Below are 26,748 nucleotides of genomic sequence, written 5' to 3'. Positions count from 1 at the left end.
CGAGCTTATTGTGGCCAGTAACAAACACATTGAAGTCCACACCCAGTTCACTTTATGCTTTTCGGGAACAAGGTCACAAGCATGGAAACTAGTCGTTCTCAGAATGTGTTTCCTGAACCAGCCTATATCCTGGCTCAAAAAAAAGGATATTACTAGGTAATTCACATTGGAATGTGATATATATGTCTGAAGAAGGAAGGCACATGGGGGGGGGGGGGGGGGGGGGGGGGGGGGGGACACGACAAGGCATTTATCTACATAAAACACACTGGAAACTCACAGTAAGTATACCCAACAGATATCAAAGCATTTTCTAAAAGACATGTTTCAAACATGCCACCAACTAAACAATACACACACTATCAATTACAGTTCACACACACAGTCTCCTTTCCACACCGCACTTGCTCAGTATAGATATATACAGTGCACTCGGGAAAGTATTCAGACCCCATGACTTTGTCCACTTTGCTACGTTACAACTTTATTCTAAAAATTGATTACATCGTCCCCCCCCCCCCCCCACACACCTCAATCTACACACAATACCCCATAATGACGAAGTGAAAAGATGTTTAGATATTTCAGTAAAAAAAAAATTAAAAAAAACTCACATTTACATAGGTATTCAGACCCTTGACTTTGTACTTTTCTGAAACGCCTTTAGCAGTGACTACAGCAGAGTCTTCTTGGCGCTACAAGCGAGGAACACCTGTATTTGGAGGGTTTCTCCCATTCTCCTTCACTCTCAAGCTCTGTCTGGTAGGATGAGAAGCGTCGCTGAACAGATATTTTCAGGCGTCTCCAGGGATGTTCGATCAGGTTCAAGTTCGGGCTCTGGCTTGAAGGACATTCAGAGACTTGTCCCGAAGCCACACCTGCGTGGTATCGACTGTGTGCTTAGCGTTGTTGTCCTGTTAGACTGGGGCAAAGGTTCACCTCTGAGGGCCTGAGCAGGTTTTCATCATGGATCTCTCTGTACTTTGCTCTGTTCATCTTTCCCTCAATCCTGACGAGTCTTCCAGTCCCTGCTGCTGAAAAACATCCCCACAGCATGATGCTGTCCCCACTATGCTTCACCGTGGGGACGGTGCCTGGTTTCCTCCAGACAGGACCCTTGGTTTTCAGGCCAGAGAGTTCAATCTTGGGTTCATCAGACCAGAGAATCTTGTTTCTCATTGTCTGAGAGTCTTTAGGTGCATTTTGGCAAACTCCAAGCGGGCTGTCATGTGCCTTTTTACTGAGGAGTGGCTTCTGTCTGGCCACTCTACCATAAAAGCCTCATTGGTGGACTGCTGCAGAGATGGTCACCTCACTGACCAAGGCCCCTCTCCCCCGATTGCTCAGTTTGGCCAGATGGCCAGCTCTAGGAAGAGTCTTGGTAGTTCCAAACTTCTTCAATTTAAGAATAATGGAGGCCACTGTGTTCTTGGGGACCTTCAATGCTGCAGACATTCTTTAGTACCCTTCCCCAAATCTGTGCCTCGACACAATCCTGTCTCTGAGCTCTACGGACAATTCCTTCGACCTCATGGCTTGGTTTTTGCTCTGACATCCACTGTCAACTGTGGGAGCTTATATAGACAGGTGTGTGCCTTTCCAAATCATGTCCAATCAATTGAATTTACCTCGGGTGGACTCCAATCAAGTTGTAGAAACATCAGGTGGACTTTCACTCCAAATACCTGTGTTAATTTTTTATTTTTTATACATTTTAAAAAAATGTAAAAATCAACGGTTTTGGCTTGGTCATTATGGGATATTGGGTGTAGATTGTTAGGGGAAAAAATATATATTTAATAAATTGAGACTAAGGCTGTAATGTAACAAAATGTGGGAAAAATGAAAGGGTCTGAACACTTTTCAAATGCATTGTTTTAACCATAGTTCAGTAGAGACCATATAACTAACTACACAGGAAAACTGTTGCCCGTCCCAAAACCACAGGAAGTGACAACTGTCAGAGAAAGAATGGTTTTTGCTCACAAAGGAATTCCGCCATTTAAAAATGCAGCCTTTGTTTTCGTAAAGCCCCTGTACTGTGCTGTGTTATGTGTGGTGCGGACGCTGGTTCCAAGGTACACAGACAATCCCTCAGTATTAAAGGAAAAATATTTTTTTTAAATGTATTTTTAGTATTTGTTTCATTAGTCCACTGTTGATACAGTCCCAAAATGTTTTACATGTCAGCTATCAAGTTCAAGATTTAGAACTTTCAAAATCTAGAAAAAGTGGCACAGTATGTGTTTTGGAAGTGCATCAATAGTTCATTGAATGTATAGTGGACTGAGATGTGTCCCCAATGGCACCTTTTCCCCTTTATAGTGCACCACTTTAGACCAGGGCCCATAAGCACCCTATTCCCTTACAGTGTTACTACATTTAAAAAATCTGGAGCCCTATGGGCCCTGGTCAACAAGAGTAGTACACTATAAAATAGAATAGGGTGCAATTGGGGACTCAGCCCAGTCTATTCCTGTTGCCTCGTTGAACACACTACAGTCCGTGTCACAGTGACACAAAACTCACTGTAGTCAGACTACAGACAGGCCTCTCTACAAGGAAACAGTTACAGTAAGACAAAGACAGACTCCTTAACCCCCCCCCCCCCCTCAAAAAAAACCTGCCTGAATTTTCCACCATCTGCTGTTCTCTACACCCCCTCCACTCAAAAAACACAGTTGTTGAAAAAGTACCCATTCTTAAATTCAAAAAAATAAAAAGATTACTTCCATTCCTTGAGATGCTGGTAAGAACTGTAAGTTGGCGCGTTTCCTTAGCGACAGTTAGCGTTACCCCTTGGTACTTTGCTCTCTCTCGCTCTCCGCCACACTACTCACTCATGGTTAATGGTTAAAACCGGTCTGTCCATGCCTCATCAGCAGCTGGAGACCTTTACTGACCTTTATAAGTCATCAATCTTTACTCCAGTGTTGCTCCGTTCCCTCAGCTGTCAACAGACAGACGTTTTGCTTCAGGCTACATCGGAGACAGTGACTGTGTATTTTCCTACTAGCACCGACTTTGCTGATAACCTTGAGGGAACATTTTCTTACCCTTCGATCATACTCGACAGCGTCATTGCATTTTGGTACACCAGAAATACATTCATTTCCAATGAAAAACGCTGCGTTTGCCTTGCAGCATTGCGTTGCGGAGGCAGCCGCAGTGCGTTCTGTGTGGGCGGTGCGTACATTTAGGATTTATCAAACGTATGTGTCAAACTGTACCAGAAATGGTAGCAGAAGGTGAATGTTGAACTGTTAACAGACATATCAAGATGACGTTGCGTGCGAATAACTATTCATTTTTCTGTAAAATTACTCATGGTGTGGTGCCCAGTACCTGGATGTGAAAACTACAAGCAAGCACAGGCTGCTGGGGCAACCAGTTACCTGCCGGTGATTATCCTAGGAGCCGACAGTGGCTAGGCGGCAATAAAGATGCTGCGAACACTCCAGTGGAAAAATATCTGAAATGTCCATGTTTGTAGCCAGCACTTTCAGGCAGAGGATTTCAAAACAGACCTGAAGTCTCAACTGATGGAGTTGCCAGGTCGTTGATTGTTAAAAAAGGTGGTGGGGTTGCCAGGTCATTCATTGATTGTTAAAAAAGGTGGTGGGGTTGCCAGGTTGTTGATTGTTAAAAAAGGTGGTGGGGTTGCCAGGTCATTCATTGATTGTTAAAAAAGGTGGTGGGGTTGCCAGGTCGTTGATTGTTAAAAAAGGTGGTGGGGTTGCCAGGTCGTTGATTGTTAAAAAAGCTGGTGGGGTTGCCAGGTCGTTGATTGTTAAAAAAGGTGGTGGGGTTGCCAGGTCGTTGATTGTTAAAAAAGGTGGTGGGGTTGCCAGGTCGTTGATTGTTAAAAAAGGTGGTGGGGTTGCCAGGTTGTTGATTGTTAAAAAGGTGAAGCTACTTTATGCCATCAATTTTCCCCTTCACTTCAAAGGGGAAGGCTTCCAATCAGCCAACAACGGCACAGCAGAAAATAAGTTGAGCAAAGGTACATACATACATACATACATACATACATACATACATACATACATACATACATACATACATACATACATACATATAAAATAATATGAATGTAAATTGTATGTGTCTTTCCAATGTATAACTTATATAATTGAAAAAATAAAAACACAGTATAGATTGATAGATACACACAAGGCTGATTTTGTTTTTAAAAAAGGCTGAATTAAAAAAATAAAAAAAGTACTTTCTTTACAGAACACAATTTTCCAACACAATGCTAGAGTGGCTAATGCTACTTCCTGATGTAGCGCTCTGCTTTCAGCCATGGGTAAACAGACTGCTGCAACCTGATTGGCTGAACACGATACACAACATCTGGGAATAGCATTCCAAGGCATTATCCACTCTAGCATGGTTGTGGAAAATGATTTCATTAATAAAGTTGGCATATTTTCCCCATAAAATCGACACCTCTGCAGCCTGAATGGAGAATGTTTTAGGTACGAACCGGTCCACGGGGGATACGATTGTATGCAACCGGCAATACAATGCCTTTGGACGGTAAGATGAGGACACAATATCGCCATCTGCCGGTCTTTGAGCTAATTTCAAGGCACAAGGCAATGTTTATGAAATTACACAGAAGACAGAAGCCGCTGGTGGGCTTCAGACCCCGGGACAGCCGCTTGGTGGGCTCCAGACCCCGGGCAGCCGCTTGGTGGGCTCCAGACCCCGGGCATCCGCTTGGTGGGCTTTAGACCCCGGGACAGCCGCTTGGTGGGCTCCAGACCCCGGGACAGCCGCTTGGTGGGCTCCAGACCCCGGGACAGCCGCTTGGTGGGCTTCAGACCTCGGGCAGCCGCTTGGTGGGCTTCAGACCCGGGACAGCCGCTTGGTGGGCTTCAGACCCGGGACAGCCGCTTGGTGGGCTTCAGACCCGGGACAGCCGCTTGGTGGGCTTCAGACCCCGGGACAGCCGCTTGGTGGGCTCCAGACCCCGGGCAGCCGCTTGGTGGGCTCCAGACCCCGGGCAGCCGCTTGGTGGGCTCCAGACCCCGGGCAGCCGCTTGGTGGGCTCCAGACCCCGGGCAGCCGCTTGGTGGGCTCCAGACCCCGGGCAGCCGCTTGGTGGGCTTCAGACCCCGGGCAGCCGCTTGGTGGGCTTCAGACCCCGGGCAGCCGCTTGGTGGGCTTCAGACCCGGGACAGCCGCTTGGTGGGCTTCAGACTCCGGGCAGCCGCTTGGTGGGCTTCAGACCCGGGACAGCCGCTTGGTGGGCTTCAGACCCGGGACAGCCGCTTGGTGGGCTTCAGACCCCGGGACAGACGCTTGGTGGGCTTCAGACCTGTTGTATTCTCCATAAGTAGGGTTTTCAGCCATTCCATTCTCCTACATTTGGCTCCATGTAAACTACAATTCCAATGCTGTGTTTTAACGTTTAGAAAACATCAATAATCATTGTTTTCTTATCTTTCATGTCAGTGAGAAAGAATCTTTCAACCAAAACACACACACACACACACACACACACACATATATATATATACACATACACACACTTAATGTAGCAGTGTTGCACAGATCCACAAGCTGTGTGAGCCTCCAGTTTACCAACTACACTTCCTCCCCAGTTAACTGACAGGTTTTCAGAGCATGCTAGATAGCTAATAGCACAGGTGGTGGCCTCTGTATGCAGTCTGTCTTCTGTAAACAAGCTCTGTAGCATGGACATATGGCCGTGTGGGAACACTAACCCTATAAAACATTTTTTTTTTAAAAGGTGTGTAGGAATTTCCCCTTTTAGGTTTTTTGAAAATGATTTCTTGCTGATATGAAAGATCAATTTCTTACGTTTCCAAAAAGGAGTATGTCAAGCATTAACGTTACATGTCAATGTTCAGAGCAAGCATCCGGCACTTAAAACTCCCCCAGTCAGAAGACACTATTATCAATTGGCTTAGCTCTATGAATGGGGTAGACCTGGGGCAACCATTCTACCAATTCCGCTCCTGCCATTACCACGAGCCAGTCCTCCCAAATTAAAGGTGCCACCAACCTCCTGTGATTTCACATTCTACGGAATCTGCAGTAAAATAACTGTACGTCGTAAAACAGACAAACGAAATCAGTTCTGGAACTCACCACATAAGTTGATCCATTTTCTCCCGAACGAACCTCCGTTTCGGGAATGGAGAAATGCATTTTAGATTTCAGATGGCCCACACTGGGCGAGAGATGCACTATTTAAGATGATGAAGAAGAAAAATAATAATCTTGAAGATAAAGTCTACGCGATTGTTTGGTGATGACTACAATCATTTGAAGAAGAAAGTAGTCTTGCACTCCTCCGCTCTTACTCGGGCAACCCAGTGTTTATGTGCGTTGTTCAATCCGAGGCGACGAAGGAAAAAAAAAAGATGTACCTTATACAACAATTCCTGCTGTACTGTACTGGATTAGTATAAAACTTCTCCCACGTCAGTACTCTAAACTTTTCCCACTAGCAGCCATGTTGCAGATTTAGGTAATTCCACCTTTATTGTTGGCAGTACAATTCAACTTATTCGTCGACTCTGTGTGTAGAGGTAAAAAAAAAACAGTCACCGTTGGCCCTGTTACAGCAATCCGTTGTCCAATTCGTGCCGACAATTCCCTTCACTTGCGTAATCATTAGAACTTTCGGATGAAAAGACGCAGTTTGCTCCTGCAAACCCCCGGTCACTGCCCTAAATGGTACAAACGACCGAGAGAGAGAAAACAAGCACAGATGTGTTGTAGCCTATATATTTTTTTGTGACGCTTTCTGTGTCTTGAAGTTCTCCTAAATAGGTTACTTTGGCGAGCAGGCGGTTCGAGAAAACAGACTTGATACTAATCCACGAAAACTGGATGCATTGTAGCCGTCCAGCAATAATGTATCTAATGGGCATCAAGTAGATCATTAAGAAGCGTTGCAACAGTCCTCCGGTCCAAACCATTTCTGAGAGAGGGGACCACATTTATTTCAAACATTGCAAAACAATTGTATTCCTACTTTTAAATGAATTTACGTAAAAAAAAGTGATTAACTTATTTTGGGGTTTAGGCCACACATACATCAAATATGTGATATTCACTAACAGCATGTCATTTTTTTTTTTTTTTTAGGTAAATGATCTCCTCTTGTATTCTGACCCCTGTTCTGTGATGGTGCTTTCCTGAGAATCGGGATGGTCAGATGACCGTGCTTTTGAGCAGTCCAGACAACTTCCAAACCAATTGAATTGTTTTTCTTAACAGCATTATAAAAATTGTAAATTATTTATGTTTTATTTCCAAAATGTGCTATTTTGGCCATGTAAACCTGTGCATATTTGTTTGTCTTGTAAGGCAGGGAACAAATAAATGTAGGCAATTAATAATACAACATATTTAATAGACTACTACAGTCTAATAGGCTCTCTCTTTGAGATGCATGGGGCTGCAGGTAGTCTAGTGGTAATAGCGTTTGGGCCAGTAACCGAAAGATTGCTATTTTGAATTCCCGAGCTGACAAGGCAACAACAGTCTGTCGTTCTGCCCCTGAACAAGGCAGTTAACTCACTGTTCCCCGGTAGGCCGTCATTTTAAATAATAATTTGTTCTTAACTGACTTGCCTAGTTAGATAAAGGTTAAATACAAAATCTTCAATCTATAGGCTGCATTTTAGGTATGCAAAAAATGTTGCGCAAATTGTACGGTCACGATGCACTGTCTGCGTTCAAATACTTCTGGTTTCCTTTTATATTCTCTGTCTCTTAATGATCATTAATGTGAACAGAAAGAGTAATAGATCTATAAGCAAAAATATACGATCTTTCTGAACGGCATTTACTATATCACTCTACCATAGTGTTTTTTTAATCTGTTCAAATCGAGGACTAATCAAGGGTGAAAAGGAAACGAGGCAAGGAGACGAGGACTATCGGGGACGCGGCCGTGATTCACTCGCTTACAGTCACATGCCTATACGTTCCGGTCATGTGACTTGCGCCGTCGAAAATGACCGCTGGACACGGCCAGCAGAATGCAGCAGTGGTCTTGTTGTTCATTCATGTATGTTTCTCTGGTGGTTATCAACTGACTGAGTTACAGGTAAAGGGTCTGCTTCTGGTCTATAGGCAATGCTGTTCGGTGTCATATCAGATCCGTTAAATTGTTACTGCTGATGCTAGGCTACACTCGTTGTTGTTGTTACATTGTAACTGCTTCTATACTCAGAGTAGAGTTGTTACGTTGTTTATACACTCGGATGTGTTACATTGTAATTATGCTTCTACACTGCGTTGTTACATTGTAACTGCTACGCTACTTGGCTACACTCAGCGTTGTTACATTGTAACTGCTACGCTACTTGGCTACACTCGGCGTTGTTACATTGTAACTGCTACGCTACTTGGCTACACTCAGCGTTGTTACATTGTAACTGCTACGCTACTTGGCTACACTCGGCGTTGTTACATTGTAACTGCTACGCTACTTGGCTACTGCTACGCTACTTGGCTACACTCGGCGTTGTTACATTGTAACTGTGGCTGCGTTGTTACATTGTAACTGCTACACTTGGCTACACTCAGCGTTGTTACATTGTAACTGCTACGCTACTTGGCTACACTCAGCGTTGTTACATTGTAACTGCTACGCTACTTGGCTACACTCGGCGTTGTTACATTGTAACTGCTACGCTACTTGGCTACACTCAGCGTTGTTACATTGTAACTGCTACGCTACTTGGCTACACTCAGCGTTGTTACATTGTAACTGCTACGCTACTTGGCTACACTCAGCCGTTGTTACATTGTAACTGCTACGCTACTTGGCTACACTCGGCGTTGTTACATTGTAACTGCTACCTCTACTTGGCTACACTCGACGTTGTTACATTGTAACTGCTACGCTACTTGGCTACACTCGGCGTTGTTACATTGTAACTGCTACCTCTACTTGGCTACACTCGGCATTGTTACATTGTAACTTCTACGCTACTTGGCTACACTCGGCGTTGTTACATTGTAACTGCTACGCTACTTGGCTACACTCGACGTTGTTACATTGTAACTGCTACCTCTACTTGGCTACACTCGGCGTTGTTACATTGTAACTGCTACGCTACTTGGCTACACTCGCCGTTGTTACATTGTAACTGTCTTCTGCTGGCCTGCATGCTACACACTCACTGAGATTGCACTGCATTGTTGGTTAAGGGCTTGTAAGTAAACATTTCACTGCATTGTATTCGGCGTATGTGACAAATACAATTAGATTGTGTCGCTAGTTGCCTGTAAAATATATATTTTTTTTCTGAAGCATTTGTTGTAGAAAGCTATTGTTGCTAGGCTACAGTCTTGTTGATAAAGGCGTTGTGAATAGCTCCGTGTTGTGTATTTGTGGTCCACAACAACAACAACAACAACAACAGGTGGGCCTGTGCCATCTCTGCAACGGGGCGGTCCAGAACGGCACGGCCGTGAGCCAGTTCTGTTCCGCGTCTGCGGGTTTGATTGATGGCCGCTGCTGCCTGCTGAGAAAAGAGAACATCAGGGATGCGGACTACGTCATCGGGTAGGAATTAGATTTTGTGCTTTGAAAAGCATTTGTTTTGTAAACCTTTTGCAGTTGATAATCTGGCGGTCCTACTGAATTGCTCATAGAGGACAAATACTTTGTGTAATAACATTTAGTAACGTCCAACAACTATTGGAAAAGAGATGTTCTCTCAATGAGGAAAACCCAGTATAAATAAAGGTCAAATATATATATATATTTTGAAAATGTACCAACTGATGACTTGTCTTGTAGCCAGTATCTGTCATAGTTTTTTGTTTTGTTTTACTGTCTGTGCCCTTATCAACATGTATTAGTCACACTCTTTACGTTTCCCTCAGGTTGGACCTATCAAACTGTTCCCTGAGCCGTGTGGAAGACCTTCAAGATGCATTCAGCGCTACAACAATGTATGGAGAAACAGACCGTTCACATTGACATACATTACCAGTGTGTTACTACTATGTGCTGCGTTAACTTCTGATTTCTCTCTCGACTTTGCAGAGATCTCTCACTGAACCCCATTGTAAATCTGGACGATTCGCTGTTTGAAGGCTTTATCCAGTTGGCTAACCTGTAAGTACAATATAACAATACTTATTATGACTGAGCTGTAACTTTTATAATACACATTTTACATGTCCATCAATGTTTTGTCAATAACACCATTGCTAAATCTCTCCTGTACTGTACTCTCAGGGACTTGAGCACCTCAGTAGCTCTGGTGCTCGTCTCTTCTGGATCTAGTATTGTTTTCTTCTTTCAACCTGTAAGGATTCTGCCTGCCAACCTGGTCTGTCCAGGAGGCAATGCATCATGGGATAAGGTGAAGGTCAAAGGGGAAACTCATTTTTGTGAAGGACAGAAAGACATCTGTAACCAGACTGGTTATTTGTGTAAGTCAGTCACTTACCATTACGGTTTTCCGGGAAACTATTTAAAAAAAATAAAAAATAAATGGGTGCCCACCTTAGCTGTGATTCTATATACAGTGTGAACTGGCATCAGTCTTTTAACTGACAGTTTATACAGTATCTTATATGCTTCTTCTCTCCCCATAACTTGGCTTGGACAGCGTTGAACTGCCCCGAGAACTCCCTCTGTGTACCGTATGGTCCGGGCTTCTTTCAATGTAGCTGCGTGGATGCCTTCCGTGGATACAAGTGTCTTCGAGAGGTCAGTTACGACAACACAGCCTCCTTGTCATTTATTGGAAAATATTCTTACAACATTTTGTATTATTATTATTTTGGGACAATGGCGATAAGTTGCATCACAAAAAATATATATAAATATCTCATTCATTAATATCGATATTCCGTCACTGATTGTTGAAGACAACGCAAGTAGGAACTGCCAAAGGAATAACTGCTATGGTGATATGAAATCCTTCAAAAATAAAATATTACTGCTATGCACAAAATTAAATCGTTGTTGTCTGTGTGTTGTTGGCAGGGAGAGTTTCCTATAATCCAGGTGTTCGGGCCTCTAGCGGGCTCCACGGCCCTGGTCTCCATCCTGCTATGGGTCACCCAAAGACGCAAGGCCATATCAGTCTGAGGTTGTACCCGAACACCTGGTCTGAGGCCTAGTCCTAGGACATTTTCAAGTGGTACTGACCTGAAATAGCAGGGGAAATGCTGAGTGGACTGTTGATTGAAATGGTCTCAGGGGTTAATGTCATAGTGCTGACTGTGGACTGTTGATTGAGGAGATGGTCTCTAGGCCCATATGACATGCTTTTAGACTTATCTTTGAAAGGCACGCTGTCAGAATTGACTGTTTTTGATGCTCAGTGTGTAATCGCCACACATTTTGCAATTGTTGTACAGCTTGCAGCCATTTATCTCGATGAACATGGCGTTATGTTCAACATAAGCTGTAACTTTTAGTAAATAAACCATGAATGGAATATACATTAAGACTAACGCTCGTCATCTACTTTGCATGTGAATAAGTCAATTCTAGTAGGAGCTATAATGTGCAATATAAATTGCTATAGCAACAAAATATTATCATTGTTATTTTTTTGGGGGGGGGGGGGGGGGGGGGGGGGGGGGACTGACAAGAAATCGATTTGATAAATCACATTATAGAGAGACATGAGCAAAACACGTTGCTTGCAGACAGTACCGCCAATGTTGCCTTGTTCATACATGGTTACAGATCAATATGTTTATTAACTGAAATGGGTTGCCTTTTGTATTTTTACCTTGGATTAAAGACAGATGTTATACACGGACTCAAGTGATTTGCTGTGTGTGTCTCTTGACCTGAAGAGCCATTCTGAACGGCACACGACTTATGTACTGACCAAAAACCTCAATCTGTCCAATTTCCTCCGAGCCATTCATTGAATACTAGTTGTGTTGACTTCTCTCCCTCTAATAAAACGTCTCTGCGATAGAACGTTATGGAACACTAAAGAAACGTTTTTAAAGGAGACATTCTCCAACACTCTACTCGATAAATTGGATGCAGTCTATCACAGTGCCATCCGTTTTGTCACCAAAGCCCCATACACAACCTACCACTGCGACCTGTACTCTCTCGTTGGCTGGCCCTCGCTTCATACTCGTCGCCAAACCCACTGGCTCCAGGTCATCTACAAGACCCTGCTAGGTAAAGTTCCCCCTTATCGCTGCTCGCTGGTAACCATAGCAGCACCCACCTGTAGCACGCGCTCCAGCAGGTATATCTCTCTGGTCACCCCCAAAACCAATTCTTCCTTTGGCCGCCTCTCCTTCCAGTTCACTGCTGCCAATGACTGGAACAAACTACAAAAATCTCTGAAACTGGAAACACTTATCTCCCTCACTAGCTTTAAGCACCAACTGTCAGAGCAGCTCACAGATTACTGCACCTGTACATAGCCCATCTATAATTTAGCCCAAACAACTACCTCTCCCCCTACTGTATTTATTTTGCTCCTTTGCACCCCATTATTTCTATCTATACCTGCACATTTTTCCACTGCAAATCAACCATTCCAGTGTTTTACTTGCTATATTGTATTTACTTCGCCACCATGGCCTTTTTTCTGCCTTTACCTCCATTATCTCACCTCATTTGCTCACATTGTATGTAGACTTATTTTTCTACTGTATGTTTGTTTTACTCCATGTGTAGCTCTGTGTTGTTGTATGTCGAACTGCTTTGCTTTATCTTGGCCAGGTCGCAGTTGTTAATGAGAACTTGTTGTCAACTAGCCTACCTGGTTAAATAAAATGTGAAATAATTTTTTTTTAAATGTTCTCTTCCTCCAACAATGTATTCTATTACACACTGATGGCATTATTGGCACTCTATTCAAATCATGGTTTACTAACACTAAAACTCCATAATAGGCGTTTTAAGCCACAGCAGTACCTAATTCAATCAGAACAGTTCAAATGTTTTGCTGTAGTTTGAATGAGGATACAGCATTTAGGGATACACAACTACAGCAACAACAAACAAACATTATTTGAAATAACTTAAATCGGTTTGATTGAAAACGTTCAAAACAGAAATCTTGGACTTTCATTGCCACTTCTCTGCCGTTGAGATTCTCCTTTGATCAAGCTCGTATCCACAGTCTTGAGTGCTGATCTAGGGTCAGTTTAGTCTTTAATTAAGATCATAATGAATACAATTGTATGGACAGATCCCAGGTCAACTCTCCTACTCTGAGATGCCATGTGGATACGGGACCTGTTCCCTATACCTTCTACCCCCACCACCACCACCACCATCCGGACCAAATCCTCTAGCGTCAACCCTGTCTAAAGAACACACAGGAAACTCTGTTTTTAATAAATAATGTGCCATTTATTACATGCCAAACAGGTGTGAATGCCTGCTCAGAGTAGAACACTTCTGTAGTCTTTCTTGGGGCCAGCTGTTAACAGTGGATATAGCCTAGCATAGAAAGGCTGAGCAAAGTGAGAGTCTAAAGACCCAGGCCAATATCAACACTAGCACGCTACTAACAATTAAAAACAAATGTATTTGGTAGGTCCATGCATTCTAGAATGGTCGTCGGAACATAAGTGTACACCCCCATTTGGAATCCTATGACCTAATACCCTACACTATATAGGAGGATAGGGTGCCCATAGCTTACAACTCTCAAACACAAGTGCTTCTTATAGAACACCACATCAAGTCAGATGCATCATCAGTCTGCGGCTCTACGCCAGACCCCTGCGTCATTCCCCTTCCACCTGTTACTGGTCCAGGTTTTTAACCCTGAGAACAACAGGAACTGAGGTGCAGGGGATCATGCCCAGGTCTGTGATGACCAGGTCCACAAAGTCTGGTGGTGTGACGTCGTAGACCAGGTTCAGCAGACCCAGGGAGCTGACGTCCTGCCAGTTCTCCAGCTGGGTCTTCCCCTTCCGGGTCACCATCAGGTCATCGGGGTCATCTAAGGGAAAGAAAGAAAGGAGGGTTTGTGAGTGTTGCACTGCTACTGATGTTTCTATTAGTTGGATAATTGTGTCTATCGAGGTTTATATTACAGATCCCTATCTAGGTTACATCTCAGCGCTAGAGGCGTCACTACAGACCCTGGTTCGATTCCAGGCTGTATCACAACCGGCCGTGATTGGGAGTCCCATAGGGTGGCGCACAATTGTCCCAGCGCCATCCGGGTTACCTCATTGTAAATAAGAATTTGTTCTTAACGGACTTGCCGAGTTTAAATAAAACAATGACCAAGATCCATACCTAGGTTACCAGGAAGTAGAAAGGAAACGACCCAAAACTCAGCAACTAAAACCTTTCATTCTATTGTGTTTATTAAAAGATCCCCATTAGTTCCTGCCAAGGCAGCAGCTACTCTTCCTGGGGTTTATTATGGATCCCCATTAGTTCCTGCCAAGGCAGCAGCTACTCTTCCTGGGGTTTATTATGGATCCCCATTAGTTCCTGTCAAGGCTGCAGCTACTCTTCCTGGGGTTTATTAGGGATCCCCATTAGTTTCTGCCAAGGCAGCAGCTACTCTTCCTGGGGTTTATTATGGATTCCCATTAGTTCCTGCCAAGGCAGCAGCTACTCTTCCTGTGGTTTATTATGGATCCCCATTAGTTCCTGCCAAGGCAGCAGCTACTCTTCCTGGGGTTTATTATGGATCCCCATTAGTTCCTGCCAAGGCAGCAGCTACTCTTCCTGGGGTTTATTATGGATCCCCATTAGTTCCTGCCAAGGCAGCAGCTACTCTTCCTGGGGTTTATTATGGATCCCCATTAGTTCCTGCCAAGGCAGCAGCTACTCTTCCTGGGGTTTATTATGGATCCCCATTAGTTCCTGCCAAGGCAGCAGCTACTCTTCCTGGGGTTTATTATGGATCCCCATTAGTTCCTGCCAAAGCAGCAGCTACTCTTCCTGGAGTTTATTATGGATCCCCATTAGTTCCTGCCAAGGCAGCAGCTACTCTTCCTGGGGTTTATTATGGATCCCCATTAGTTCCTGCCAAGGCAGCAGCTACTCTTCCTGGGGTTTATTATGGATCCCCATTAGTTCCTGCCAAGGCAGCAGCTACTCTTCCTGGGGTTTATTATGGATCCCCATTAGTTCCTGCCAAGGCAGCAGCTACTCTTCCTGGGGTTTATTATGGATCCCCATTAGTTCCTGCCAAGGCAGCAGCTACTTTTCCTGGGGTTTATTATGGATCCCCATTAGTTCCTGTCAAGGCAGCAGCTACTCTTCCTGGGGTTTATTATGGATCCCCATTAGTTCCTGCCAAGGCAGCAGCTACTCTTCCTGGGGTCCAGCAACATTAAGGCAGTTAGATACAGTTTAAAATAATACATGACATTACACTTTATCCAATACATTTAGTGTGTTCCTTCAGGCCACTACTCTACTACCACATATATACAATACAACGTATGTGTGTGTATTATCATGTGTCTGTACCTATGTGTGTGTCTCTTCACAGTCCCCGCTGTTCCATAAGGTGTATTTTTATCTGTTATTTAAATCTAATTCTACTGCTGCATCAGTTACTTGATGTGGAATAGAGTTCCATGTGGTCATGGCTCTATGTAGTACTGTGGAATAGAGTTCCATGTGGTCATGGCTCTATGTAGTACTGTGGAATAGAGTTCCATGTAGTCATGGCTCTATGTAGTACTGTGGAATGGAATAGAGTTCCATGTGGTCATGGCTCTATGTAGTACTGTGGAATAGAGTTCCATGTAGTCATGGCTCTATGTAGTACTGTGGAATGGAATAGAGTTCCATGTAGTCATGGCTCCATGTAGTACTGTGGAATAGAGTTCCATGTAGTCATGGCTCTATGTAGTACTGTGGAATGGAATAGAGTTCCATGTGGTCATGGCTCTATGTAGTACTGTGGAATAGAGTTCCATGTGGTCACGGCTCTATGTAGTACTGTGGAATAGAGTTCCATGTGGTCATGGCTCTATGTAGTACTGTGGAATAGAGTTCCATGTAGTCATGGCTCTATGTAGTACTGTGGAATGGAATAGAGTTCCATGTGGTCATGGCTCTATGTAGTACTGTGGAATAGAGTTCCATGTAGTCATGGCTCTATGTAGTACTGTGGAATGGAATAGAGTTCCATGTAGTCATGGCTCCATGTAGTACTGTGGAATAGAGTTCCATGTAGTCATGGCTCTATGTAGTACTGTGGAATGGAATAGAGTTCCATGTGGTCATGGCTCTATGTAGTACTGTGGAATAGAGTTCCATGTGGTCACGGCTCTATGTAGTACTGTGGAATAGAGTTCCATGTGGTCATGGCTCTATGTAGTACTGTGGAATAGAGTTCCATGTAGTCATGGCTCTATGTAGTACTGTGGAATAGAGTTCCATGTGGTCATGGCTCTATGTAGTACTGTGGAATAGAGTTCCATGTGGTCATGGCTCTATGTAGTACTGTGGAATAGAGTTCCATGTAGTCATGGCTCTATGTAGTACTGTGGAATAGAGTTCCATGTGGTCATGGCTCTATGTAGTACTGTTCACCTCCCATAGTCTGTTCTGGACTTGGGGATTGTGAAGAGACCTCTGGTGGCATGTCTTGTGGGGTATACATGGGTATCTGAGCTGTGTGCTAGTAGTTTAAACAGACAGCTCGGTACATTCAGGATATCAACACTTCTTACAAAAACAAGTAGTGATGAAGTCAATCTCTCCTCTACTTTGAGCCAGGAGAGATTGACGTGCATATTGTTAATGTTGGCTCTCTGTGTACATCCAAGAGCCAGCCGTGCTGCGCTGTTCTGAGCCAATTGTAATTTTCCGATGTCCCTCTGTGGCACCTGACCACACGACTGAACAGTAGTCCAGGTGCGACAAAACTAAGGCCTGTAGGACCTGCCTTGTTGATAGTGTTGTTAAGAAGGCAGAGCAGCGCTTTATTATGGACAGACTTCACCCCATCTTAGATACTGTTACATTAACATGTTTTTACCATGACAGTTTACAATCCAGGGTTACTCCAAGCAGTTTAGTCACCTCAACTTGCTTAATTACTACACAGATTTAGTCTAGGTTTAGGGTTTAGTGAATAATTTGTCCCAAATACAATGCTTTTAGTTAAAAAAAATATTTATGACTAAATTATTCCTTGCCACCCACTCTGAAACTAACTGCAACTCTTTGTTAAGTGTTGCAGTCATTTCAGTAGCTGTAGTAGCTGACGTGTATGGTGTTGAATCATCCGCATACATAGACACACTGGTTTTACTCAGAGCCAGTGGCAGGTAAAGCAGTAAAGATTTTAAAAGTAAGGGGCCTAGACAGCTGCCCTGGGGAATTCCTGTTCCTACTTGGATTATGTTTGAGAAGCTTCCACTAAAGAACACCCTCTGTGTTCTGTTAGACAAGTAACTCTTTATCCACATTATAGCAGGGGGTGTAAAGCCATAACACATACGTTTTTCCAGCAGCAGACTATGATCGATAATGTCAAAAGCCGCACTGAAGTCTAATAAAACAGCCCCAATCTTTTTATCATACATTTCTCTCAGCCAATCATCAGTCATTTGTGTAAGTGCTGTGCATGAACATCCTTCCCTATAAGCGTGCCGAAAGTCTGTTGTCAATTTGCATTGTATTTGGTCAAACACCATTTTGGTAACAGGCTGATTACTGGCTCAAATAGCAGAGCAAATGGGGCTTTTACTATTCTTGGGTAGCAGAATTATTGTGGCTTCATACTGTAGATCCATCTATTAGCTCTAATAGGATAACTATATACACTGTAGGTCTTTACTTCAACTTAGAAAACGCTAAGTTTGGATCCTGATTGGTCAATGGCCATTAGTTGTTAACGATAATCCATGCAAAATTCTAAAATTCCATTTCAAGTATCAATCCACTGTCCCACGGCCCAGCCAGGCATTCAGAAACTATCCCACGGCCCAGCCAGGCATTCAGAAACTGTCCCACGGCCTAGCCAGTCATTCAGAAACTATCCCACGGCCCAGCCAGTCATTCAGAAACTATCCCACGGCCCAGCCAGGCATTCAGAAACGGTCCCACGGCCCAGCCAGGCATTCAGAAACTGTCCCACAGCCCAGCCAGGCATTCAGAAACTGTCCCACAGCCCAGCCAAGCATTCATAAATGTAATCCATTGTCCTGCAGCCCAGCCCAGGCATTCAAACTTCATCCGCTGTTCTGCAGCCCAGCCAAGCATTCAGACTTCATCCGCTGTCCTGCAGCCCAGCCCAGGCATTCAGACTTCATCCGCTGTTCTGCAGCCCAGCCAAGCATTCAGACTTCATCCGCTGTTCTGCAGCCCAGCCAAGCATTCAGACTTCATCCGCTGTCCTGCAGCCCAGCCCAGGCATTCAGACTTCATCCGCTGTTCTGCAGCCCAGCCCAGGCATTCAGAAAAGTAATCTTCCATGGAGAAAATACTTATTTTCCCATCCTTCTTGCCTAACATTTGGTTTGGTACAGAAGGGGTTAATAATAAGCCTGTCTGACCCGTGCAACGTGTTGCCGTTTGTTTTCCTTCTGGATTTCCACCGTGCATATGAACGAGACAGACAGCTTCTCTGAGCCCGGCCAATTCATTTATTAGGATCATTATAAATGGATATATCCAAAGAAATGGCAATAGAAACAAAAAAGGTCAAACAAACTAGAAATGCACAGTTTGGCTGTCAATGCAGCTGCTTGTTGTGATTGTGTGTTAGCTTTAGATGGCTAGCTAACTTTAGCTAGCAAAGGAGAAGAAAACGTTAGCCTAGCTATCCTCCATAAACATCTTATTGACCCGACAATCAACTGGTTGTTGCCTATTTGTACCTCTGCTATAAAGCTTACATGCCAACGATTTGTTTAGCATAGCAACGTGGAATGAACGACTGGGTCAAACCATCCCAATAGAATTAACGACCAACCTGTTTGGCTAGCTACTTTAGAACATCAGAACAAACAACTGGCTTTTGCACAAACTATATCATCTGGTGGAAGGATGAAATAAAACTAAATTTACTCATTAAAAATGTTCATGTTTTTAAATGAAAACATATGGTTAATCTTTTTTTTTTTAATAAATAATTTGGCTAACTGTTTTATAAAAGCAACGAACTCGGGAATTATTGTGTGATAACAGTCCTTTTTAGAGGGAGTTTCCCGGGCCTAGGCTCAGAGCAGCCCTCAGTCGGGAGTTATCGCACCATAATCCTTAGGTTCTCATGCCTTACCTATTAAATAATAAACTCAAGAAGGCTAAATGAATGCTTGTCACCTTACCGAGCTCATTGGAGACAAAGGAGTCAGTCTGCACCCTCTCACAGAACTTGTATGTCTCACAGCAGACCAGAACTGGCACGTTGAAGGTCCTAGCCACCAGAGCTATCTGAGATGTGCCCACACGAGACATCACATAGCCATTAGCCAGCAGGGCATGGGCACCCAGGAACACCTTCGACACCTGGGGGAAAGGGGCAAGTTTAATGATGGAATTTTTTAGTTAAATTAGACCATTTATAAAACGGACATACAGCTAGTTACATGTGCTGTGGGGAGGTTAGTTAAAATAACAGGGAAGAGTGAGAGAGTTAAACCAAAATAACATTGTAAGGTTAAACTATTCACTGGAATTTTGGATTATCTACAAGAGGTCCACGACGCGATAAATCAACAAGTGCCTAAATGATAAAGTTCCACAGTGCAATGACACCTCCAGTCCTCTAGGAGGCAATAAACTGTTTTGTGCCCACATCAGGTGGTAGGGCTGGCTACTGCCAGGGATGACAATGTTATTGCGATACTTATTTGCCGATACAATATTTACTGCGATTCTCACGATTCTACAGTGCCTTCAGAAAGAGACGGAATTCTAAACAGATTTAACAGATTTTGTAGCTCGCCCATAATGACTGTGAAAACATGTTTAGAAAATTGTAGCAAATTTATTGAAAATTAAATGCAGAAATATATCATTTACATAAGTATTCACACCCCATGGCTTCCATCTGGCCACTCTCTCATCAAGCCCAGCTTGGTGAAGTGTGGTAGAGACTGTTGTCCTTCTGGCAGGTTCTCCCATCTCAGCCAAGGAACTCTGTAGTTTTGTCAGACTGGTCATTGGGTTCTTGGTCACCTCCCTGACCAAGGTCCTTCTTGCCCAGTTTGGTCAGACATCCAGCTCTAGTCTGGGTAGTTACATATTTTTTCCATTTCCCAATGATAGAGACCACTGTGCTCTGGGAAACTTTCAACACTGTAGAAATTGTTTCATATCCTTCCCCAGATATATGCCTCATCACAATTCTCTCGGATATCTACGGACAGGTCCTTGAACTTCATGATATAGTTTCTGCTCTGACATGCACTGTCAACTGTGGGACCTTACATAGACAGGTGTTTCTTTCTAAATCATGTCCAAACAATTGAATTGGCCACAGGTGGACTCCAATCAGTGACATCTCAAGGATGATCAAATGAAATTGAAATTGTCAAGTGTCATAGCAAAGAGGTGTGAATACTTATGTAAATTCGATATTTCTGTATTTCATTTTCACTTTTTCCACGTATTTTCCACCATAATTTGCAATGCAAATAAATTCATTAAAAATCCTACAATATGATTTTCTGAATTTTTTTCAGATTTTGTCTGTCATAGTTGAAGTGTACCGATGATGAAAATTACAGGCCTCTCTCATCTTTTTAAGTGGGAGAACTTGCACAATTGGTGGCTGACTAAATACTTTTTTGCCTCACTGTATGTATGAGGACTAGGTTACCTCAGGTAGTATGTACGAGGACTAGGTTACCTCAGGTAGTATGTATGCGGACTAGGTTACCTCAGGTAGTATGTATGAGGACTAGGTTACCTCAGGTAGTATGTACGAGGACTAGGTTACCTCAGGTAGTATGTACGAGGACTAGGTTACCTCAGGTAGTATGTACGAGGACTAGGTTACCTCAGGTAGTATGTACGAGGACTAGGTTACCTCAGGTAGTATGTACGAGGACTAGGTTACCTCAGGTAGTATGTACGAGGACTAGGTTACCTCAGGTAGTATGTACGAGGACTAGGTTACCTCAGGTAGTATGTATGAGAGCGCAGAGATGAGGACGTAGGTGCAGCTGATGCCTCTCTGTACGAGACGTCTCAGAGCCTCCCTTCCCTCCAGACGAGGCCGGCTGTCCACCACAATAACGCGGAACTTCCTGCTCTTCTCAAACGCCTCGCACAGGATGTGGTTCACCAGGGACGAGCTACGGAAGGACAGGATATGACATCAACAACTGATGAGTTCCTTACTGACCCCCTAGCCTGGTGCCAGATCTGCTAATAAGGGGGGCGAAGGGACGCAGGCCCCAACCGACCTCTAACCCCTCAAACTCAACTCTGGACCTCGAAGCCAGGTCCACTGCATTTTTTTCCCCATTGTTCCCCTCTAATCAGGGACTGATTTAGACCTGGGAGACCAGGTGTGTGCATTTAATTATCAGGTAGATCAGAAAAGCAGAAGGCTCCGGACCTCGTAGGGTCAGAGTTGAGTACCCCTGTCCTATACTCTAAGGTGGTACTACTGTAGAGTTGAGTACCCCTGTCCTATACTCTAAGGTGGTACTACTGTAGAGTTGAGTACCCCTGTCCTATACTCTAAGGTGGTACTACTGTAGAGTTGAGAGGATTGGATAGACTTTACAGGTGGGAGACAGGATGGGAGATCAGTTATGTATTGTAATGTCGTGAATTTGGGGTGTATCCCAACCGCGACTCAAACCCTGGTCTCTGTGACTGTCAGTACAACACTTTTACATGAACACCGTGGAGTGGTTTCTACTTAGTCATTAACACCTTGGAGCGGATTCCACTTAGTCATTAACACCTTGGAGCGGATTCCACTTAGTCATTAACACCTTAACACCTTGGAGGGGTTGCTACTTAGTCATTAACACCTTGGAGGGGTTTCTACTTAGTAATTAACACCATGGAGTGGTTTCTACTTAGTCATTAACACCTTGGAGTGGTTTCTACTTAGTCATTAACACCTTGGAGGGGTTTCTACTTAGTCATTAACACCTTGGAGGGGTTTCTACTTAGTAATTAACACCATGGAGTGGTTTCTACTTAGTCATTAACACCTTGGAGGGGTTTCTACTTAGTCATTAACACCTTGGAGGGGTTTCTACTTAGTAATTAACACCATGGAGTGGTTTCTACTTAGTCATTAACACCTTGGAGTGGTTTCTACTTAGTCATTAACACCTTGGAGGGGTTTCTACTTAGTCATTAACACCTTGGAGGGGTTTCTACTTAGTCATTAACACCATGGAGCGGATTCCACTTAGTCATTAACAGCATGGAGTGGTTTCTACTTAGTCATTAACACCATGGAGCGGATTCCACTTAGTCATTAACACCATGGAGTGGTTTCTACTTAGTCATTAACACCATGGAGTGGTTTCTACTTAGTCATTAACACCATGGAGTGGTTTCTACTTAGTCATTAACACCATGGAGCGGATTCCACTTAGTCATTAACAGCATGGAGTGGTTTCTACTTAGTCATTAACACCATGGAGCAGTTTCCCAGACACAGATTAAGAATAGGCCTGGACTGAAAAGCTATTTCAATGGACATTCTCAATTGACCATGCTATTTAACTCGGCTTAAATCGGTGTCCAGGTGACCGGCCCTAAGAGGCTCAGACCTCTTGATTAAAAGTCCTTATTTGTTTTCTTACCATCCATAAACTAGAATGACATCTCCATCACTGATCTTCTCTATAGCGTATTTAGAGATGGCCTTGGCTGCCAGAACTATCTTCTCCTCTATGTACCGGTCTATACACTTCAGCAGTTTGGTCTTTGCCTATGGAGGGGGGAGAGAGCCAAAATTACCATATGGGGGGGAGAAAGACAAAATTACCATATGGGGGGGGGGAGGAGACAAAATTACCATACGGGGGGGAGAGAGACAAAATGACCAGACGTAATATGGATATGATGAGTGAAACATCTTTCTGACCACAACCTGGCCACTAACACACTGTATTCTGAATTTACCTCCTCCTCTTTGCATTGACTTGGAATATTGGAGATTTCTTTCTTGATGTACTTGATTGCGTTGCCCATGCTCGCTGACAGAGGTCGACATTGATTGAGAAAGCTGCAACAACAACATGGTACAAGCTCAACCCTGAGACATGATTCACAAGATGCTAGTTCCACAGTAAGATGTGACATACAATGCATTCAGCAAGTATTCAGACACCTTGACTTTTTCCACATTGTTACGTTACAGCCTTATTCTAAAATGGATTAAATTGCCCCCCCCCCCCACAATATACACACAATACCCCATAGTGACATCACAATACCCCATAATGACATCACAATACCCCATAATGACATCACAATACCCCATAATGACATCACAATACCCCATAATGACAAATAAAAAAACAAATATCCAGACCCTTTACTCTGTACTTTCTTGAAGCACCTTTGGCAGCGATTACAGCCTCGAGTCTTCTTGGGTATTGACGCTACAAGCTTGGCACACCTCTATTTGGGGAGTTTCTATCATTCTTATCTGCAGATCCTCTCAAGCTCTGTCAGGTTGGATGGGGAGCATCGCTGCACAGATATTTTCAGGTTTCTCCGGAGATGTTTGATCTTGTTCAAGTCCGGGTTCTGTCTGGGACACTCAAGGACATTCAGAGACTTGTCTCGAAACCACTCCTGTGTTGTCTTGGCTGTGTGCTTAGGGTCGTTGTCCTGTTTGAAGGTGAACCTTCGCCCCAGTCTGAGGTCCTGAGTGCTCTAGAGCAGGTTTTCATCAAGGATCTCTCTTTGCTCCATTCATCTGTCCCCGATAATGACTAGTCTTCCAGACCCTGTCGCTGAAAAACATCCCCACAACATGATGCTGCTGTGTGCTTTTCCAAATCATGTCCAATCAATTGAGTTTACCACAGGTGGACTCCAATCAAGTTGCAGAAACATCTCAAGGATGATCAATGGAAACAGGATGTACCTGAGCTCATGTTCGAGTCTCACAGTAAAGGGTCTGAATACTTAGGTAAATAAGGTATCTGTTTTTTTATATTCGTAATACATTTGCAAAAATTGATAAAAAAACGTTTTTTATATTGTCATTATGGGGTTGTGTGTGTAGATTGATGAGGGGGGATCCATTTTAGAATAAGGCTGTAATGTAACAAAATGTGGGAAAATGTTAAGGGGTCTGGATCCTTTTCCGAATGCACTGTATAAACATAGTATTTCACAGAAAGCGCTATGAGGATCCTGTACCTGATATAGGGCTTCAGTTTGTTGACCAGATCCCTGGACAGCTCTTCATTGGGTGGAGTAGTGTAGTCCCTGATCACCTGTTGGAAGAGGTATAGTCGTAGATATAGTCGTATGTACAGTCGTATGGATTATCGTAGGTATTGTCGCAGGTATAGTCGCAGGTATAGTCGTATGGATACATAGCACCAAAACAAAAACAAATATTTCTCAAGAGACTGATGGATGTGGGAAATGTAAGACACTTCAATGTCAGTGAGTATGATATATATATCTAACAATTATTTAATAAAATATTGAATTTGGCCTTTACCACCATACCCCATAGAAATACATTCAGAGAAAGGCCAGTCCCAAAAAATTTACCATAAGAAACAAGGTGTTGAAGAGTCTGTCCTATATCTAGGAGATATACACATTTTACACATATTTAACCCCATTTTTTGGGGGGGGGGGGGGGGGGGGTAGGCACAAAGCCAGAATCATAATTCCATTAGTTAAGAGAGAGAAGAAAAATATGGTCGTAATAGTTTGTAGTTCGGACACTACAGACGTTTTCGTGAGAAGACCGATTTTCGGGACGTCTCCTGGTCTGACCAACACCGCAGATGTGAACGTGCGACACTGGCGGATTGAGAAACATCCAATGCAAAAAAATACAAAAATAAACAACCTCTTGCTGAAACGGACTAATTTTGATGTGGATTTGTTTGTTATGCAACTTAGATTTACTCACCGGCGCATCAATCGACTCTAGGGGGTTAACTAAGAGCTGGGGTGTCAGTCGTACTGTACCTGTTTGAAGGCATGGAGCAGGGCCACAGAGCGAGCGTTGGAACCCGCCACGATACCCTGGGAGTACTGCAGACCCAACCGCACGATGGAGGGGTGGATCACTGTAGAGGGAATGCTGACAGACAGAACCAAACAATTACCCACCAGATCACAGACACAACCAAACAATTACCCACCAGATCACAGACACAACCAAACAATTACCCACCAGATCACAGACAGAACCAAACAATTTACCCATCAGATCACAGACAGATTAATAAATTAATAAACAACCACTTGCCGAGACCAATTTATCACCAATCAGATCACAGAAATACTTTTAGTAGAAAGGGTTAGACAATATGAGACGGATTTACCTCAGTATTATATAGAAATTACAATACATGTGCAGACATTTAGCTAGAAGACAATCTTATCCATCAGGATAATTGTATTTAAATGAAGAGGCAAAAACACGCTCATACTACAACCACTGTTATGGTCTGATATACCATTCCTGTCAGCCAAATCAGCATTCAGGGCTCGAAACCACCCAGTTTGTAAATCACGTAAAAACAATCCCAGAGCATTAAAAACTAAGAGAGAACGGTTCAGAAGGGAACAGTGTCCCTGGGCAGAGCCATAGAAAACGCTCTCTAAATACCTCTGGTTTGCACCAGTCGTAACTCTCCGTCCGACATTGGAAAATGTGCTCTACGACGGACCTAAAAATCCTATCTGTTACACCAGCTGGGCATAAGCCCTATCATGGAACTAACTCCGTTTCACGTTTCATGATATGCGCAGAACATCTATATTTTTTTTAAAAAGGGTGCGAGTCTCATGTTCGTATTTCACAACCTCCGCGGGGGGTTTGAGTTTCCTCAAAGTCAATAATCCACTTGATTCATACCACACCGCTAAATGTGCCTGATCAGATATTAGAAAAACAAAATAGATGAACGGACACTTATTTATTTGCCCAGTCAGATATCAAATAACCAAATACTGTTTACAGACAAGACATTCTAGTGAAACCAAAAAATGACAATGATTGACTATCAGAAGTCAAGGACTTTCAGTCATGATATAGCCGAAGCTACTACGCCAGTGAAGAGAGAAATAACCCACCTGTTATACCAGCTACATAACACGCTAGCTAAATGTTCTGATAAACACAGTTAGATGAGCAAACTAGACCAAATATTATCGTCATGAACACGCAACTCGGCTAACATTTCCCCAGCTTTAATTGTGACCAAATATCCCAAAAGGAGATTCAGTGAAAACACAAAATCGGACATTGATCGATTTGTCAAGATGAGTCGTCGTCGTCCCCCCCCCAACGCTCGTCTCAAAGCAGAGCGATAAGGCTGTCCCGATCATAACGTTGCTGAAATGTATAGTTGAACACACACGACAAACTGCTTTAAATTATTTAAAACGGTTAGATGATGTCTTTGGAAGTTTCAGTAAATAACAATATGATAAAGACCTTCAATTGCATTAGCCTATTTAATTCCAATATTTTCTTAACTCAGTGATATTCATTTGGGGCGGCAGCGTAGCCTAGTGGTTAGAGCGTTGGACCAGTAACCGGAAGGTTGCAAGATCGAATCCCCGAGCTGACAAGGTACAAAATCCGTCGTTCTGCCCCTGAACAGGCAGTTAACCCACTGTTCCTA

General features: G+C 43.4%; 3 protein-coding genes across 4 annotated transcripts in view; 1 reads left to right on the top strand and 2 right to left on the bottom strand.

Moving 5' to 3' along the window:
• LOC139407431 (sorting nexin-17) overlaps window positions 1–6,963 on the bottom strand; it is a 73,961-nt gene extending 66,998 nt beyond the window's left edge. The window contains exon 1 of the mRNA XM_071151216.1: window positions 6,124–6,963. Coding sequence (XP_071007317.1) covers window positions 6,124–6,183 — 60 coding nt within the window. The 5' untranslated portion in view covers window positions 6,184–6,963. The remainder of the gene's footprint in view (window positions 1–6,123) is intronic.
• A 945-nt stretch (window positions 6,964–7,908) lies between these two features.
• On the top strand, window positions 7,909–12,772 carry LOC139407905 (all-trans retinoic acid-induced differentiation factor-like). 2 transcript variants are annotated; one of them, XM_071151780.1, is made up of 7 exons: window positions 7,909–8,095; window positions 9,420–9,562; window positions 9,886–9,954; window positions 10,049–10,120; window positions 10,319–10,440; window positions 10,620–10,720; window positions 11,000–12,772. In XM_071151780.1, the coding sequence occupies exons 1-7, from the start codon at window positions 8,003–8,005 to the stop codon at window positions 11,102–11,104; spliced, it is 705 nt and encodes a 234-aa protein (XP_071007881.1). In that variant the 5' UTR covers window positions 7,909–8,002; the 3' UTR covers window positions 11,105–12,772. The 2 variants fall into 2 exon arrangements, with proteins under 2 accessions (XP_071007881.1, XP_071007882.1); XM_071151781.1 differs by having other exon boundaries at window positions 7,924–8,056; window positions 11,000–11,786.
• A 560-nt stretch (window positions 12,773–13,332) lies between these two features.
• LOC139407904 (eukaryotic translation initiation factor 2B, subunit 4 delta) overlaps window positions 13,333–26,748 on the bottom strand; it is a 28,875-nt gene continuing 15,459 nt past the window's right edge. Inside the window, exons 7-13 of the mRNA XM_071151779.1 lie at window positions 25,082–25,196; window positions 24,290–24,366; window positions 23,039–23,141; window positions 22,717–22,844; window positions 21,060–21,237; window positions 19,264–19,444; window positions 13,333–13,952 (exon numbers count right to left, since the gene is read on the bottom strand). Coding sequence (XP_071007880.1) covers window positions 13,753–13,952; window positions 19,264–19,444; window positions 21,060–21,237; window positions 22,717–22,844; window positions 23,039–23,141; window positions 24,290–24,366; window positions 25,082–25,196 — 982 coding nt within the window. The 3' untranslated portion in view covers window positions 13,333–13,752. The remainder of the gene's footprint in view (window positions 13,953–19,263; window positions 19,445–21,059; window positions 21,238–22,716; window positions 22,845–23,038; window positions 23,142–24,289; window positions 24,367–25,081; window positions 25,197–26,748) is intronic.

The sequence above is a fragment of the Oncorhynchus clarkii genome, chromosome 4 (assembly GCF_045791955.1).
Source record: "Oncorhynchus clarkii lewisi isolate Uvic-CL-2024 chromosome 4, UVic_Ocla_1.0, whole genome shotgun sequence".
In the NCBI taxonomy this organism is placed as follows: Eukaryota; Metazoa; Chordata; class Actinopteri; order Salmoniformes; family Salmonidae; genus Oncorhynchus; species Oncorhynchus clarkii.
This window is presented reverse-complemented; position numbering and strand designations above follow the sequence as displayed.

Bases quoted from the DNA above. Each gene is read 5' to 3' on its own strand.
- LOC139407905 (XM_071151780.1), top strand. From the start codon at position 8,003: ATGACCGCTGGACACGGCCAGCAGAATGCAGCAGTGGTCTTGTTGTTC. The intron at 8,096-9,419 runs GTAAAGGGTCTG...CAACAACAACAG, and splicing joins ATCAACTGACTGAGTTACAG to GTGGGCCTGTGCCATCTCTG. The intron at 10,121-10,318 runs GTAAGTACAATA...TCAACCTGTAAG, and splicing joins TTTATCCAGTTGGCTAACCT to GATTCTGCCTGCCAACCTGG.